Here is a 19,381-nt window from a genome sequence, read left to right on the forward strand (position 1 = left end):
AATGGTCTCTTGGTTGAAATATCTGTGTCCCTCAGGCATTTCCGAGAGATGGCTGCATCTGCTCTTCTTGTTACTGAGTTACTGAAATTGGCTGGGGTTATCCTGTACCTTTAAGGCATAGTCAGTTGTTGGAGGCAGTGAAGCAGGGGGAACACAGAAATTGTGCCACCTTCCCCAAGGGTGCAGAATACACTTCTCTCTCTCTGGTGGCCAGTGAAGAAAGGGTGTAACATTAGCAGTATCCAGATGGCTATTTTGCTATTGATTTTATGTGGGAGGCACTGAGATACTACAGTGATGGTGATGGACAGGAGTATAAAACTCCAAGACAGACCAACAGATGGATGGCCTCACCCCACCCTGGTTCAGTTTGGGATAGGCTGCTGCTGATAGTCCCTTGCACGGAAAGCAGATTTGCACTCAGGTCCTTGTACAAGGTCTGCCATTGTGCCCAGCCAGTGCAAGTAGGTGGTAAGGGGAGCTCCTTATGCCTTCTTTTTGTCCACACAGGGGCTAAGCACAATAACCCCCTTCATTATTTTGGAATACTTGCAATGCTGGTTTATCATAGGCTGGTGTGCTTTACAATGATGAGTTATATGATAGTAGTGCTTAGAGGTCCCAGTCAGGGATCATTGTGCTCAGTGTTGTACAAATGAGTAAAACAAAGACAATCCCTGGCTTGGAGAGCTAAAAATATAGGACATTGACAAGGAATTTGTGACTGTGGTAACCTTCCAGGCACACTGCAAAGCCCGTCTTTCCCCCTTGGCCTTCAGGGAGCTTGGAAGTGGGTGTTAAGGCTGGATGTTGAAAGATGATTTGGGGCAGGAGGTGTCTCACCATGTGCTTGAGTGGAGCAGCTTTGGTTCTTGCATGACATGTACCTGATTGGAAAAGTTGTGGTTTTTCAAAATTGGATTAATGTAAGTTTGCCCCTGGAAATTTTCGATTCCTAGGGGTGTGGCTTTACCTGTTGGGAGGTGCTGGATGGACACGAGAGAAATGGAAAATATAACGGAACCCTGTATACTCTGAAAAAACGTGGAATATTCATGGAGCAATTTTGTTTTCTAGCGCCTTGGCCTCTGGGGCCAAAGGAAAAGTGCTGAGGTTTTGCTTTACCCAGCATCAGATGCTTCTACATTGACTTGAAAGCTCCAGATCTGCCAGATGACGTTCAAAACCTAAGCCCGCCGGTCCTAATTCCTGGAAGAAATGCCCAAGAGAGTTATTGAACTACTCACAGTGGGCCAAACTGAGATCTAGTGTGATTCCAACTCCATTGGCTTCAGTGACTGGAGTTGCATTGTTTTGCCGTGGGCTTGAATTTTGGCTCCTTGTACTTAGAGGCAGGTCTGCTGGCAGGGAAATAGAAGCTGTAGTATAGAGGAGAACTTTATTCACCCATTCTGCACAAGTCTATAAGTGTGATCTGGCCAGTGCATAGGCCACAGAGCTGGAAGAATTACCTATGGGCAGCATAGTTATTTCAATCTATGCCTCTGTCTGATTATAGCTCCTCAAAAATAGCCGGTTGAAAGGGAGGCAGCATGAATTAAATCCTGTAGTTTCATTTTGTAGCATGTTTTTGGAAGGGGGGGAGGAAGAAACAGAGCTCAGAATATAAACTGCACATTAGAATCGGTAATAGGTGTAATAGAGTGATATAATTAACTATATAATGGCCACTGACATGTAGGTCACAAGAGGGTGCTATATACTTAGCAGAAAACTGGCTATGTAAATAGCACAGGGCAACTTTGTCTGTGTGATACAAATAAAAGACCAGACCAGTCACTGTAGTAACTGTGTCTTACTGGATTATTAGTTAGATAATTCTGCTGCAGCTCTGTCCCCGTAGCAGGATTCCTGGAAACGTTTTGAACGTTTAAAATATTAACGATGAAGGAAGTTTCAAAAGGAGGAGAGAGAGGCTTTCGATTCTGAGGGAGACGGGTGAGAAACCCAAACAAGCAAAAGTCAAGGAAATTGCTGAGCAAAGCAGCAAAACAAAGAGACACAGAAATGTCAGGTTTCAGAGTAACAGCCGTGTTAGTCTGTATCCGCAAAAAGAAGAACAGGAGTACTTGTGGCACCTTAGAGACTAACAAATTTATTAGAGCATAAGCTTTTGTGGACTACAGCCCACTTCTTCGGATGCATATAGAATGGAACATATATTGAGGAGATATATATACACACATACAGAGAGCACTCCCACCTGTTTATGCTCTCTGTATGTGTGTATATATATCTCCTCAATATATGTTCCATTCTATATGCATCCGAAGAAGTGGGCTGTAGTCCACGAAAGCTTATGCTCTAATAAATTTGTTAGTCTCTAAGGTGCCACAAGTACTCCTGTTCTTCTTTTTACAGAAATGTCAGACAGATTAAAAAACAAGTCAGGAGGAAAAAGCGGAAATCACGGATAGTACAGGAGAGGTAGCCGGGTGAGGGCTCAAGAAACACAACAGCTGCTATTGTACAACCAAAGAGTAACATTGTGATACACAACCATCATCTGTTAAACTTTGTTTGGTTTGGCTGTAAGCTGGTTGGGACAGGGCCTGCGTGCTATATGTTTGCACCACACAAGAACAGGCGTTCTCCTGTCTGCTAGCACCCCACAATGGGATACAAAGCTCGATTGCAGTCTCTAGGTTCCTGCCTTGCTCTGCATATGTAATGTCTCGGACATGAAGTCTGCCTTCAGGCCACATGGAAATCTCATACCACATTGATGTGCGTGAGGTACAAAATGACAAGCTAAGGAAATCTGCTTTCGCCACAGGCAGCATCTTCTATGCTAGGTAAAGGAAGTTTCTGATTTAATACCAACGGGGAAGTTTCTTTAGGGAAGAGGACTGTGGTGGGACCTAGGAGTCAGGAGAACTCAGTTCTGTTCTTGCCTCTACTAATACAGTGACCTTTGGCAAATCAGGGGTTAATGTCTCTAAGCTCAATTTCCCCTGTGTAAAACAGGACTAATGAAAAGCATTATGGTCCTGATTCTGAACCGTACAAGTCAATATTAACGTCAATGAGCATAGGAACATGCCCTATGTAAATGAAAGAAATTAATTATTATTATTAATAATTATTATTATTATTTATTTTATTATTGCTTACAGGGACGACATGACCAGGTATGGTGACAGCTCTGTCTTTTGTACCTGAAGATAACAGGAACAGCACCAGCTCTGACCTAAAACACACGTGTTAGGCTAAATATAGAGAGGTACCTGTAACTCCCAAAGGGACTACTTCCTGGTTAGCAGTTGTTTGCAAGACTGGGCCTTTCAAGGTTAAAAGCCTGCAATTCTGCATAAGAAATATCAGTTGTAGTTCCTTTCTGATGCTGATTTGTGGAGGAATTCCAGGCCAGAAGGGACGTGCATTTTGTGGCAAGTTAACAGCTGTTCATTCGCGTTTTAATTTGGTTATGGAATTTTTTAAATCACAGTTGTAACAGTTTGTTGGACTTTTCTCTATCCTAGTGATATTTAAAGAGCTAACTGTGCCCACTTAACTCTGGGTGGCTTTATAAAGGAAATTCTAAGGGTAAGACATGAGGGGATGGAATAGCATAGGGGCGCTACACTAGCAAGGGCCTAGCAAGTGCAGTAATAGAGGACGTTGCAGGACAAGGTCGCAGTGTTCACGGCACCTTGCCCCTCCTTTGTCTCCTCTTTCTACTTGCAGTCCTGTCTCTTTCCATACGACCCCTTACATCTGAACAGCCTTTCCCATCCCCTCTGCCCTGAGCGGGGACAGCCTGACTGTGCTGGTGCTGAACCCAAGGAGGGGGAGTGGCTTGCGCCTTCCATTTCCTGGGGCCGCTGGTGGCCAATATGGCCCCTAGTGCAGGCTAGAGCAGCCCAGAGGGATGCCCTAACTTGTGCCCTAGGTGTAATATCGACCGGGCTGTTCGCAATCAGGGAATAGCCGGAGTGTTGGGATGTCCGACTAATGCCTCCTCCCTCCCACAGCCCACTCTTTCCTGCCCCCAACACACCTCCTGCGTGGGTGCAAGTGGGGATTGGTGCAGAGCTGCCTGAATTGTCTTTAAACCACGATTTGAGGACTTCAGTAACTCAGACATAGGTTAGGGGTTTGTTACGGGAGTGGGTGGGTGAGATTCTGTGGCCTGCATTGTGCAGGAGGTCAGACTAGATGACCATAATGGTCCCTTCTGACCTTAAAATCTATGAGTCTATGAGTCTCTGTGCATGCTGGAAAAATCCCCTTTGCTGGGGTATTTGCAAGGGAGGGGGCCTTTATGGATGCTTTGTGCCTGTCATAGTGCCCCTGGCCTCCTTCAAATTCCTGCTGTAACCTCACTTTCCCCAGCTAGGTCTCATGACGGTTGCGCTCTACTCCGGCTCTGCACTCTCGTTACAACAGCTAAACAAACCCTCCAGAGCTAGCGAGCATGAGATGAAACAAGACAAACCTTCTTCTCTGTAAGTTAGTGCACCTGAATAATCCCTTTGTTATCATAAACTCCTGAAATCATAACGTGATGCAGAACTACTCTGCAGTATCAGCAAGGCATATTGAGCGGGGCACCTTAGAACCCAGGTGCTAGTGATTTCACTCCCACTCTCTTCCGCCAGTAGTCATGAGAACTGGCATAATAATGAATAATGTGGTAAAGCACGGCCCTCTGTCCAAAACAGCAGAGTGCATGGAGTAGTTCTAATTGCAGGCAGTCCTACACGGAGAAGTCTTCTTAAATTAAAGGAGAATGGGGTGTCTATTTCTATGGGACGAGTAGCATAGACCTGGCAAATACAGATGCTGCTATCCCCCTCCTTCCCCAAACTCTGCTTTCTCCAGTCAGATTTAGCGCTAAGCACTTCACAAGTATAGACTGGTTTAGGCTATGTCTACACTGGCAATTGAGCAACAAAACGTTTGTCGTTCAGAGGTGCTAACCCCCCTCCCCCAAGACAAACGTTTTGCCGTGGCAAGTGTCAGTGTTAACAGCGCTCTCCTGTCGACAACGTGAATGCCGCTCGTTGGGGGTGGAAGTATTTTGTCGGCAAAAGTACCGACAAACAGCGGCTACGCCGCCTGCCTTTTAGCTGTGCAGTGTAGACAAAGCTTTAGAGGGAAGGGCACGTGGGCAGCCTGTGTTGGGTAACAGTGACTCTAAACACGTTTCTCTCGTGTGATAATAAACCATCGTGGCCAGCTCCCCTGGAGGTTTAGGGAAAGGCAAAACTGGCATTTAGGTGCCCAATTCCAATCGCTCTTCCATGGGAGTTAGGCGTCTAAAGATCAATTGTGCTTTTGGAATATCTCCCCCTTAGCCCTTAAACTGCTGATCTAGTGTCCGGGCCACAAGTCTGCCTCCTTGTAGGACACGCTCAGCTCCCTGCAGCCGAAGGGGAGGGTATGTCCTTGGGGCAGTGATACTTGGGATAGTGTCCGGAAGACACACATGCTTCTCTGCAAAGGCATGTCTGTTGGGGGTGGGAATGGGGAGAATGTCAGATATTCCAAAACCCCTGAGGCCAAATTTTCAGCCGATGTCAATCTGTGTCGCCTCACTGCCTTCAGTTGACTCCACCAGAGGATCTGGCCCATAAGACATGTTTGTACCTGGCCTCCTGGTGACGTGGCAAGGGCAACATTAAAAAGTAGCAGCTGTGGATCATAAAAAAGGGGCCATATAAATGCCTAACAGATCGAGTGCCCCTTCGTGCTATTATGGGTTCTATCCCCTTCGTGGAAGGTAGGTCGACTCGTATTTAACTGAGGTTACACTTGATCGGAACCAAAAGAAGCCAGTACTTTCAGGAAGAGCAGTCAGATAAAACATAAGTCAGTGTTCCCTGCCCCAGCTGGTCTTTGCCCCCCTGTTTGCAAATGGAAAAGAAAGAGACTTTAGCAGCAGTCCAGGCTGGTTCCCTCCCCTCCCCCTGCCTGGCTGTCTTTAGAGCTAGGAACACAGCCCGGTGAGGAAAGAAATAAAATAACTGACTTCATCAGGTTTCATCACATTCACAGCTAGTTAACCATGATCTGGTGACCGGTTAACTGCTGCTCGCAGAGCCACAGGAGAGAGTCTGATTTCCCTTTTGCTGGAATAAGCAGCAAACACGCAGACAGGCTCCCTGCTTCCTTTAACCTGCAAAAACAAGGGAGTCCTTCAAAGATCATCCATCCACTCAGTCCTCTCTCTCTTCCCTACAGTCTAAATCCCTGATAGTGTAAATCCTCACATTTGCTTCCCTCCCTCTCTCCCTCAGTCACACACACACTCTCTCCCCCTCCTCCTTAGTCGGCTGCTATCTGATCTATGATGATATGTGATCTCTTGGATACAACCACACACACACGCACACACACACAAACCACCAGGCATTGCTGCTACCCAGCTGAGCAAAATGTCTTTCTCCTAGCAGCGGTGCTCATCATAGCTTTCAAATCCTTGACGATGTGGCCATGCTTTCCCCTCTGCCTTCTACTTTCTCTCTGTTTCTGCCTGCTCTTCCTGCCCTTGGGGCATCTTTGCCCTCCTCTCTGTAGCTGTATGGACTCCCACACTATAGACTGCAGGGATCAAGGACTCCCCAGGGTTCCTAATCTGTTTCCACTGGACGTACGGAAACTTCTCATAGCTGACAACAACATTCAGGTGATACCGGCTGATTTCTTTATATTTTATGGAGATCTAGTCTACTTGGACTTCAGGAATAACTCAATCACCTCCTTAGAAGAGGGCACTTTCAGCAGTTCCACCAAGCTGGTGTTTTTAGACCTAAGCTACAATAATTTAACGCAGCTTGATGCTGGGATATTCAAGTCGGCAGAGAAGCTGATAAAATTAAGCCTTGGGAACAATAACCTAGTGGATGTGGACGAGGCTGCTTTTGAGAGCCTGGAACAGCTCCAAGTGTTAGAACTGAATGACAATAACTTGCAGAGCCTCAACGTGGCTGCCCTGGATGCACTTCCGTCCCTTCGGACTATACGTCTAGAGGGCAACCCATGGGTCTGTGACTGTGACTTTGCCAACCTCTTCAGCTGGATACAAGAGAATGCATCCAAGCTTCAGAAAGGTAAAGCTAAATGACTTGCAAGGCAGCTAGTGCGTGTGTGTGTGTGTGTTTGTGTGTGTGTGCACGCTCACGCTGTTCCTGTTGGTCAGCTTGTCTGTCTGGGTGTATTGCCTGCAGTGATCCAACCTGTGAATTCTGCTCCTACCACAATTACACATTTGAACCAGCAAGTCCCTTAAAATGAAGCTGGTTTCCTTTAGTAACAACATCCCCTCCCAGTAAATGTGATATTTTGGTCCTGAGACTAAAACCTATCCAAGTTGAGAAGGAGCCTTTTCAATTAGGGTAACCCAGCACTGATTTTCTTCCAGGCTTTGGTTTCTATTAAGTAAATAAATATATTTCCCTTAATAAGCCCTTTGAATGGCTGAATATTTGTGCCAGCACATGGGGGAACCTGATCTTACCCTGCCTAGATTTTCTGTGAAGCAGCACAGGATAGTTCAGTCCGTGCATCCTATTTTATACCACTGTGGTTGTTGACCCTCTCCTGGAATTAGTTGCTTTTGATTGCCTGCATTAGGATCTCAAATTCCAGCTTGGTTGTTGCTGGTTTTCATACAAATAACATAGCTTTTAGTTTTGGAAGCCAATTTACATGAGAGCGCAAGCTGCAAAATTTGGAACGGCATCCAGGTTTGGATCTGGAACACACCTCAAATGGCGTTCTGGGGTTTTGGCCAGTTATTTTTCAGATGTGTATTGAAATAATATTAAAGCAGCCATGTGCAGGAATCCAGACTCTCCCTGCCCAAAGCTCCTGTTAATCTTACAAGCCTTACCTAGAGATCAACCACAGTTCATGGTTCCCAACAAGCACCGGGTCATAAACTCATGCCACCAGCCCCCAAGATGCACGTGAAAGACAAACTGCTAGGAGCGTAGATGCTAACAGTGTTACTGGGGGTCCACAAAGTAACGCCCTTAATGAGATCACGGCTGCCTAGTCTGCTTCTGAGCAGAACTATGTTTGACTGGGGAGGAATGGGGGGTGGGTGATAAAAGGTTGAGGCTTGAGAGCCAGGGAGAATGGGAGGAGATGGAGAAAGAGGGAGAATCCATCCTCTAAAGAGCATCTCTGTGTATTTCATGGAGTGTCAGAGGGAGAAAAACACAGAATGAGCCAAGAAAATGATTTCAATAGTTTTTCCCCTCCTCTTCGTTACCAGAGAGGCTGTAAGCACTTATGTGAGCTCTCCCTGTGTTCGTGACCTTGGGTGGCATTTTTGATACATTAATCTTGTTTGCCCTAGTTGCTCAAGGATGTAATGGAACCAGCTCCTATTAGAGATGAATGAAGTGATTTGGGGAGAAAAAAGGGTTGATCTCCCCACCCCCGCCGGGCGTGAGCCGAATCTCGACCTACTTCCCCCACGATGCCTGGGGCCAGCTTTGGTCTGTCTCTGAGCGGAGCGTTGGCAGGATCTGAGCCAAACCCTGGCCCATCTCTTCCCTGTATCCAAGCCAAACCTTCATCCATCTGCCCCTCTGTGTCCCAACGGAACCTTCACCCATTTCCCCCAACTCCTTTTCTCAACGGCATTTTAATTTTTGTCCCCGAACCTTTAACTGAGCAAAAGCTGTGATCATTTCCCCCCCCCACCTCCTTACCTGAGCCAGCATTATCCCTCATTCCACCCCTTTTTCTTAGCAAATCTTTCTCCCATCCCCCCCAAACCACCCCAATCTGTTCCACCTTCAAAAATATTCAAATAATAAGAACATAAGAACATAAGAAAGGCCGTACCGGGTCAGACCAAAGGTCCATCTAGCCCAGTATCCTGTCTACTGACAGTGGCCAATGCCAGGTGCCCCAGAGAGAGTGAATAATGAGACCCTCCCCTCCCCAATCTGCCTCCCTTCCCAGAATACCTTCCTCCCCCCCTCCACTTTCACCCTCCCATTGGTCTTATGCCTGTTCCTAAGTTTACCTGTGGTTCTTTAGCCTGGAAATCCCTAGAGATCAAGTTTTCTTACAGGATTTCCCGTGCTTCCTGGGGTCATCAAGGCTAAAAACACTTTGTCACAATGTTTTGTCTCAGCCATTTCCAACCCCAGATGAACCCAAAAATATCTATATATTTGTTCTGAGCTCCAGAAGGAGGTGAGAGATGGAATCTCCATCCTTAGAGGTTTTTAAGGACCGGCTTGACAAAGCCCTGGCTGGGATGATTTAGTTGGTGTTGGTCCTGCTTTGAGCAGGGGGTTGGACTAGATGACCTCCTGAAGTCTCTTCCAACCCTAATCTTCTATGATTCTATGAGAGGAAGACCACTTGGAAGTCTCTTGATAAAGATAAAAGAGGTAAATAACAGAGGTAACATCATGGTAGCGGTCTACTATAGACCGCCAAATCAGGACGAGGAGGTGGATGAGGCATTTCTAGAACAAATAACAGATATATCCAAAACACAAGACCTGGAAGTAATGGGGGACTTTAGCTATCCAGAGATCTGTTGGAAAAGTAATACAGTAAAACATAAAATTTCCAGTAAGTTGTTGGAATGTGTTGGGGACAATATTTTTGTTTCAGAAAGTGGAGGAAGTAACCACGGGGCAGCCATTTTAGACTTGATTCTCACCAACAGGGAGGAATTGGTAGCGAATCTGAAGGTGGAAGGAATTTTGGGTGAAAGTGATCATGAAATGATAGATTTCATTATTCTAAGGAAAGGAAGGAGTGAGATCATCAGAATAAGGATAATGGACTTTGGAAAAGCAGACTTTAACAAACTAAGAGAACTGGGAAGTAAGATCCCATGGGAAGAAAATCTAAGGGAAAATGGAGTTCAGGAGACCTGGCAGTTTCTCAAGGAGTTGATATTAAAGGCAAAACTGCCAACTATTCCAATGTGAAGGAATGATAGGAAGAATATAAAAGAATATGGCTCCCTCTTTAATGGCCTGTAAATCAAGAAGGAATTCTCCAAAAGTGGAAACATGGACAAATTGCTAGTATAAAAGAATAGCACAAGCATGTAGGGAGAAAATTAGAAAGGCTAAGGCACAAAGTGAGTTACACCTAGCAAGGGACATAAAAGACAATAAGAAGAGGTTCTATGAATACATTAGGAGCAAGAGAAAGACAAAGGAAAGTATAGTTCCTCTACTTAATGGGGAAGAAAAGCTAATAACTGATGACATCAAGAGGGCTGAGGTATTTTAATGCCTATTTTTCTCCAGTTTTCACTAAAATGGTAAATTGTGACCAGATACTTAACATAATTAATATTAACAACAAGGGGGAAGGAACAAAGCCAAAATAGGAAAAGAACAGGATAAAGAATATGTTAGATATACTCAAGTCAGCAGGGACTGATGAAATTCATCGTAGGGTACTTAAGGAACTAGCTGAAGCAAGCTTGAAACCATTAGCAATTATCTTTGAGAACTCAGGGACTATGGGTGAGGTCCCAGAGGACTGGAAAAGGACAAACATAGTATCTATCTTAAAAAAGGAGAACAAAGAGAATCTGGGGAATTATAGACCAGCCAGTTTAATGTCAATATGTGGAAAGATACTGGAACAAATGATTAAACAATCAATTTGTAAGCTCCTAGAGAATAATAAGGTTGTAAGGAATAGCCAGCATGGATTTGTTAAGAACAAATCATGCCAAATCACCCTAGTTTCCTTCTTCGATGGGGTTACTGACCTAGAGGATAAGGGAGAAGCTGCAGATGTGATATATCTTGATTTTGGTAAGGTTTTGGACCACAAATAGAATACGAGTCAACAATGTTATGCAAATGCGAAAAAGGCTAATACCATTCTGGGGTGTATTAACGTGAGTGTTGTATGTAAGATCCGGGAGGTAATTGTCTCACTCTCCTTGGCGCTGGTGAGGCCTCACCTCAGCTGGAGTACTGTGTCCAATTCTGGGCACCACACTTTAGGAAACATGGACAAATCACTCTTCTCTGGACTCTCTTCAACAAAAGTGATAAAAGGTTTAGAACACCTGTCCTATGAGGAAAAGTTAAAAAAACTGGGCATGTTTAGTCTTGAGAAAAGACAATTGAGGGGGAATCTGATAACAGTCTTCAAATATGTTAAGGTCTGTTATAAAGAGGACAGTGATCGATTGTTCTCCAAATCTGCTGAAGGTAGGACAAGAAATAATGGGCTTAATCTACAGCAAGAAAGATTTAGATTAGATATTAAGAAAAACTTTCTAATTATAAGGGTGGTTAAGCACTGGAATAGGCTTCCAAGGAAGGTTGTGGAATAGCCATCACTGGAGATTTTTAAGAACAGGTTGGACAAACTCGTGTCAGGGATGGTCTAGGTTTACTTGGTCCTGCCTGAGCACAGGGAGCTGGACTTAATAACTTCTCAAGTCCTACATTTCTGTGATTCCACGATTCTATGAATCAACAGAGCAGAGGAGCTCACCAACTTACCGAAAAAAATTCACTAAACTTTTTCAAGCTTTCAGACGATTGAGTTTGCAGCAAAGGTTTGGGCAGGTTCTTATTTTATCTGAAATGGTCTCCCTGTCCCTATTCCCCAATCCTGTGAACACCTGCTTAACTTGCCTGACAGGGCAGTGCCATTGACTTCACTGGGACAGTTCACATGAGTGAATTTAAGTACATACATTCAGAAGGGGTTGGAGCCCTATTTCACATTGCCTCATCGAAGCTACTGCTGTTAAAAGGGCAGGCTGTCATTAAACTTAGGAAAGTATTACTCAAGGAGGTGAGGGCAAACCCAAGCCACAAAGGGCAAGATTTTCTCAACAATACTTTAAAATCATTGGGCTCCCTGCCCCCACTCTGCCCCAGGCCCCACCCCTACCCCACTTCTTCCCCAAGACTCCATCCCCGCCCCACCTCTTCCTGTCCCCTGCTCTGCCCCTGCCTGACCTCTTCCTGCCCAGTTCCACCCTCTCCCCCGAGTGCGCCCCGTCCCCGCTCCTCCCTCTCCCCGTGCCGCTAAACAGCTGATCGTGGTGGGCAGGAGGTGCTGGGAGGGAAGGGAAGGAGTTGATCGATGGAAAGGAGGTACTGGGGGGAAGGGGAGGAGCTGGCTGCCTGGGGATGCTAAGCATCCACTAATTTTTTCTATGGGTGCTCCCAGCCCTGGAGCACCCACGGAGTCGGTGCCTATGCAAACAGCAATCCACCTGGACATTTGGCGATCCGACTAACTGAATTCCCTGATGTGCTGCTGCAAGTTTGGAGTCACAGAGGTGTGTTCTTGCTGTCAGCACATCAAGATAAGTAGGGCACCCAGCGTTATGCCTGGAAACAGTTTAGAAAGGAAAGCCAGAGACAAATTGTGCAAGTTTCAAGATAAAGGTCTGAATTCAGCACCACGCTTTCCCTTTTCACTTCTAGAGCAATTCCAGTGTTTGAATATCACAGTACACGCTAATGGGGAAAGCTGAGATGTGGCGAACTGGCTGGTGATTATCTCCACTTGAGATTGTTTAGGTATATGGCGGGATTAACAACACAGATTGTCCAGGGACTGAGCTGTAAAGTTATTGAGCCTGGGAATCTCATATGCCTTTCATTCAACAATACTGAGTTCCTGTTTAAAAAGAAAAGAAAAGAAAGACACCCCCTCCTGAAATACAGGTGGAAATTTAAGGGGGGAGGGACTGATTCATCAGTGCCCTATGCCTCTTTGCACCAGCTATAATGCCGCATCCATTTCAGTGGACCTCCTTGGCAGGCTCAAAGCTGGTTCAGGGCATCAGGGTGGATTGGAGGAGGAGAAAGCATGCCAGAAGAGGCAGGAGGTACACGTCTGCTATTCTGTGGCTGCTATAACAACCATAAGGATATTTTTAACCTGCACTAAGGACTGAATTGGGGCTCAGGACTGCAGCTTTCAGATACTACTGTGAAATATGGCCCCTGTAAGGATCAGAGACAGGTGGAAAGAAACAGAAACTAAGTCGCTGGGGGAGAGAAGCTTCAGGATACTCGGATGCTGTAAAATTACTCTTGATTGTGAGCTTAAAATAAGACTGTTGAAAATGCAGTTTAATGTGCCCTGCCTCTCCAGTATAGCAGAGAATGACACAAACTGGAACGGTGTATCGAGACCACCAACTACACCACCCCTGAAATTTGGGCATTTCCTTAAAATGGGATCCTGATCCAGGGGGGGCTCTAGCTTTTTTGCCGTCCCAAGCACGGCAGGCGGGTTGCCTTCGGCGGCCCGCCTGCGGGAGGTCCCCGGTCCCGCAGCTTCGGTATACCCGCCGCCGAATTGCCATCGAACCGGCGGACTCCCACAGGCACGCCACTGAAGGCTGCCTGACTGCTGCCCTCGCAGGGGGACTGGCAGGGCGCCCCCCGCGGCTTGCCGCCCCAGGCACGCGCTTGGAGCGCTGGTGCCTGGAGCCGCTACTGTCCTGATCCAAAAGTGCCTTGGGTTTGGGTTTTGCAAAATAGACACCCAGCTGATGAAGTTCAACCCCTAGTTCATGAGGTTTGAAAAACATTCAAACGACTTTGCAGTGTAGCCCATCTGAATAGAAATTCCATTCTGCTGCAGCAGATATGGGCCAAACCCCAGAACAATTCATCCCAAACACCCTCCTTCCCCCTACACTCCAAATGTTTGGATAAATCGGTGACCTGGATATGAACCACAATTCAACTCATGACGTTTTGCAAAACCTACATCCATTGTGCCTGATTTCTAATTAGCAGGGCAAGTACTGGAAAAGGCCTCTGAAATTACTTTTTCTGCTGATCTGTCTTCGACTGTTTGACCAGAAAGTCTCTTCCCAGCTATGCTGCTCCTGCCTATCTGGCTCTGTTGCTTCGCACAAACAGCTGACATTTGATTCCTTTTATAGATCTCAGCCTTTGTGCACCTAACCTTTATTTCTAAATAAAGCATTACTCAGCAAAAAGTGCTTCTTCTCACACCCTAAATTGCAGGCAGACTTGTGACAGGAGCTGCATAAAATGTTTTGCACTCAAAACAAATGGCTGCTGATCACTTTGCCAATTTTATGGAAGGCAAGTACTTTTTTTTTAATGTAAAATGTTGAATTTTCATCGCAATCCAGAACAAAGGGCAATTTCCCCCCATCTAAGTGGTTCCACGTTTAGTGAAGACAACTTGTGCAATGCATTAAACTGTCAAAAGAAGTGAAGGTCAATGTAATAATAATATTTGGATTGTATATAGCAGCTTTCATCTGAAAGGATCCAAAAAGTGCTTTCCAAACTATGGAAGAAATTCAACCGGAGGTTTAAAACTGATGCTGGCTCGATGCACGGGGGGTGAATTTCATTGGATATACATGTGGCACCATTGAATCGCAGCAACCAGTTAGATGACGGGTGCACAGAATGCTAAGAATAATGAGGGAGAAAACCAGGGCAAATGTCTGCTCTTAAGAAATCCTCCATCAGATCTGTAGAGTCTATGCAGAGAAGACAGGGTCTCTTCCATTAAAGGTCTCGTTTGGATCAAGGGCTGAGCTGGCTTTGCCAGGATTTGACCCTGTTGGTTGAGGGAGTCAAGGGAATTGCACATTTGAGGCTTTTACCATTCCATAACACATTTCATTTTTTGCTTGCTGGGTTTTACCAGAGGTGATTGACAAGGTCCAGATTCACCAGAGTGGAAACTTTAAGAGGGAAGGAGCTCACCTGGGCTCCTTTAAGGAACCTGATAGAAGTGGGGTAAGAAATGTGCTATTAAAAAAGCGAGAACTGATGCAGGTCATTTGGAGGGTTGGTGTGAATAACTTTCAGAGGCCGATTCAAACCGCCCAAGTCTGCTGGGTCTGCAGGGCTGGTCTAGGGAGATCTTGGGACTATTGGGTGAAATCTTGACCCAACTGAAGTCAAAGGAAATTTTGCCCTTGACTTCTGTAAGGCCAGGATTTCATCCATAGTCTGATGAGATTTCTGGTATTTGCTGCTTCATGTAGAATGAAGCAATGCCATGAAAATACAACCCTGCTGCTCCTGCTATCTGTAACAACCTTCCTGTATCTCTGGACCTCATCTGCTCTCTCTCTCTCATATGTCCCATCTCAGCTGAAAAGGCCTAAACTTCTTAATTTCACTCTTATAATGTTATTATTTACTACTGCAGGCCCTGATGCTTTGCTGCTTGCAGGTGCGCCATGAACTGCAGGATTGGGGCCTAACTCGGCCATTTCATCATTTAAACCTATAAAGCCTTCTGGGCACACGGCTTGGAAGGAAGATGCCATTTTAAAAATTAAATGCTGTAAAAGGATCCCGTTGATTCTCCCCACTTGCATGCAAAAGATGGGTTCCGATGAAATGCAGGTCCTGAAGGGAATTCAAGTAGCCTGGGGTGCCCATATTTAATTAAGTGCTTTGTAGAGGTCTCTATTGCTATTTTATACCTTGCATGGACATGTCTTGGGTAGCTGTGAGCGTGACCTTGTTTACTAATGGCTAATGCATTTTTAACATGACTTTTAATTAGAGTTTAAATAGTCCTTGAAGTGTGACTGTGGTGTCTCCTTTCTGTCATCTTGCCCTCTTTTTTTTTTTTTTTTTTTTCCTTTCAGTGTCTTAGGAAAAAGCCTTTTCAGGAAGGGCGAGGAAGCTGGTGTGCTGCATTGGTCTTGCAAAGAGCAGCCACTGTGCCACTAAACCTAGTGTCAATAGTACAGGCATTCTCATCTTGTTGCTATTTAATGCATATCCCACTTAACTTCCCCCTACATTTTATAGGAACAAAAGGCGTTGATGGTCTTATATGCTAAAACTATATATGCTAGGGGGAGGGATAGCTCAGTGGTTTGAGCGGTGGCCTGTTAAACCCAGGGATGTGAGCTCAATCCTTGAGGGGACCATTTAGGGATATGAGGCAAAAATCTGTTGGATGATTTCATTGGGGATTGGTCCTGCTTTGAGCAGGGGCTTGGACTAGATGACCTCCTGAGGTCCTTTCCAACCCTGATGTTCTATGATTCTATGAAAACGCTGCAGTCGTAGAGCTATGTCAATGATTTGCATCAATTTAAGCAGAAGGTAGAGACTGTGAATGGCGACTATCAAACCAATATGGTCTGGTATAATCCCTGTGATGCACCACCTCCTTTTCTAGAGTAAGATGCCTGCTGTGTTGGCCACTCACAAACTCCCTAACCGATTTTCAGTGGTTATAAATGTAGGAAATCAACGGTCCCAACAGAGGGCGCTGTAGTGCAGCTAGGGAACTGGTTTTCATTGGTGCACTATTTACCAGTGCTCTGAACGTGGTTAGCTGACACAGTAGTTTAAATAACAATGCTGTCTACACTAGTGCTTCTATCAATGGTCCCACCAGTGAGAGAGCAACAGTGGGAGATTGCTCATCTAAGCCTAGTAGAGTCACCGCCACATCTCCTGTGCTGAAGTAACAGTGGAATCATAGCTCTCTGGTTCCATTTGAAAATTGTTGGAAGGGACCCCACTGGTGGCAGGAAATCACACGTGAAAATACAAAGGCCCCACGTCATTCTGTTGTTTGCCAGGCATTCTTTTGATCAGCTGTTGCTCCGTTTTAGAAAACTGTGTGCACAAGAGTCACATATGACCTTAGGAGAGCCAAAGGGCATTGGCTTCATATCACAGCTGACGTACATCCTGCTGTGCTACTGCAATGAGCAGTTTTGTAGTCAGCCACCTCCCCGATATAGACCGCTTAGAGATGAGCTGCACAACAGAACTGGGAAGCAGGCTAGGTCTGAGTGAGGGAGTAGGAGAAAATGGGAGCCGTGAAACACAGTAGGTGGAGATGAGATTATGGGCAAGTTTTCCGGAGTGAGGAAGTGGAGGTTGAATTGAACAGGAAACCAATGTGGGATTCCAAGGGTGGAGCAATGGAAAAGAACAACTTTAGTAACAGTGGGTTTTTTGTAGAATGGAGTGGGGTGAGATCAGAGGGAAAGGTTACGATGGATGAGAGTCAATAGATGACCAAGTCATGGTATGTAGTCCAAAACAGTGTGCTTCAATTTATCTGCACTCCTGATGTAGGTTCTTGCTGCCAGCAGCCAGATCCTGGCCACGTTGACATCAGTGGCCCTAATGGACTCAATGAAAATGGTAAATGTTAATTTCAAATGGTGCCCTATATGTAAAGGCACAAGTTTTATTTAAATTTCTAGTCAAGTGGAAAGTCAATGAAACTACTGACCTTTTTGTCACTCCTGTCTTCCTGCCAGTAGTACCTGTACCTGTTTCTCTGCTATACAAACAAGGCTGCCGTTACACTGCGTGCTAGTGTAGAATTAGATCAAGCTTCCACCGAAAAGGCAGGAGACTACAGTCCATTTCCACAGCACAGCGTTTCATCAGGTATCAATGCATATACTAACACATCAATAGCTTAGTACATAACATCCAAGGCCAGGAATGGAATTAAAAGCTCCGAGACATCTCACACATTCAGCAGCTTTTAGTCTATTCATGCAGAATCCCCTAACAGAAATAAGATTCCTCCACAAGCACCGTGCACGGGTTTTTATTTATACACTGAATCCTGCTCAGTTGCAGTAAAACGATCGGTTACTGGCTTCTTTTGTTCTGTTCCTCATTTCTTAGGATTTTCAGGAGAATTTTGGTCATTCCTATTTTGCAAATTCTCTCTGGCCAAAAGTTTCGGGCTCAATCTACATTTAGGATCCAAAACAAATAGTCTGATTTTCAAAGGTGATGAGCAGTCAGCTCTAACTGAAGGTAAATTGAAGTCAGGAGGAAGTGTGGGCACTTGCCTCCTTTAAAAAAAGTAGGCTATTTATAGGTCTCTAAATGTGGAATTAGGTGCCTAACTATAAACACCCAGATTTGAATTTTTTTGCCTTTCTTTTTTGGTAGCCATAGGCAGGAGCCAAGTGGCAGTTCAAATCTCTTCAGAGCAGAAGTCTCTCTTAGTACTTATTACTACAACTAAGACATTAGTGACAGTGTTAAAGTAGAAGAACGGGATCTATAACTAGAGGCAAAATACAATATAAGGAATAAAATGCCACATTTAAGCATTTCAAGGCTTTGTAACCTCAGTAACATCAGCGAACAGCTACAATTTTACCCAAAATGACAAATATCAATTTTACTTTTTTGCTAGGAAAGTTGGGAGGGATAGCTCAGTGGTTTGAGCATTGGCCTGCTAAACCCAGGATTGAGAGTTCAATCCTTGAGAGGGCTGCTTAAGGATCTGGGTCAAAAATCAGTACTTGGTCCTGCCTCCTGAAGACAGGGGGCTGGACTTGATGACCTTTCAGGATCCCTTCCAGTTCTATGAGATCAGTATATCTCCATATATATTTTTTTTAATTCAAATGCTCTTGCAATAATCTTCAGTAACTCACTCATGCAGATTAAAATAGAGTTGAGGAAAATATTTGCAGTAACCAATAAAGTTTTAGTCCCTCTTTCTGCTGGCTAATTGCCTGCCAACATATGTTGGTTTTTACAAATTTATCAATTATTCAATGGATAGTTTACATGTAATATTAACTAAGGCAACAGTAAGTTTCTGGTATTAGGGAATTATAATGATTAGTAGAAGAAGTAGTAAATATTTATAGTATGGTAGCACCCAAAGGGCCCAATTGGGATTTGTGTAGGGTGCTGTATAAAGAAAAGGGGCAATCCCAGCCCTAAAGGGAAAATAGACTAAAGCAATGGTATTGCAATACTAATGGGCTTCAAAATATTCCATATAAAAGGTATAACTAATACAAATATTTCCTACAACATCCTAAGTATTAGGAATAACCAAGGACAGAGCATGTACTCAGAAGGTCTTTTAAAGCAGAGTCAAGTTACCCTGAGGCCAGTTATGCTATTTGCTGCTTATCTCGAGCCAGAGGAACATAAATCCAAATCAGAAGTTACCGGACAATATAACATCACTCGTTGCAGACGTCTGGGGAAATATTCCCATCAGATCCCAGAGCAGACAATTTCAAAGCAATCAGTGGGCCAGCTGGTGTGTAGCTAGAAACTTGTTTGGCTCACCAGCACCAGTGACAAACATGATTGAATCATGGATATTGAATGTTGCCGATTTCCTACACAGCTTAACTGTATCTGGGTGTTTTGTGTGCTGTTAGGATCGGGTAGGACGGCAGGGTCACATCTCTTTGCGTGGCACAGTGTTCTAACAGAGCTGTTTTTAAAAAGAGAAACAATTTTTTGCTGAAACTGTCTTCCATTTTTCATCCAAAAAAAAAAAAAAGTGTGTGTGTGGGGGGAGAATATAGATCCATTTTCCAGATTGTATCCATTTTCAAAGCACTTAAGCAGATGCATAGTCCTCCTGCCCCACTCTACATTTAGACAGGAATTAGCTGCAG

General features: G+C 44.8%; 1 protein-coding gene across 1 annotated transcript in view; it reads left to right on the forward strand.

Annotated features, from left to right (window-relative positions):
• The first annotated feature begins 6,313 nt into the window (after window positions 1–6,313).
• The window catches only part of LRRC38 (leucine rich repeat containing 38), a 29,279-nt gene continuing 16,211 nt past the window's right edge, over window positions 6,314–19,381 (forward strand). The window contains exon 1 of the mRNA XM_054009335.1: window positions 6,314–7,076. Coding sequence (XP_053865310.1) covers window positions 6,314–7,076 — 763 coding nt within the window. The remainder of the gene's footprint in view (window positions 7,077–19,381) is intronic.

Source organism: Malaclemys terrapin, chromosome 19 (assembly GCF_027887155.1).
Source record: "Malaclemys terrapin pileata isolate rMalTer1 chromosome 19, rMalTer1.hap1, whole genome shotgun sequence".
Classification (NCBI taxonomy): Eukaryota; Metazoa; Chordata; order Testudines; family Emydidae; genus Malaclemys; species Malaclemys terrapin.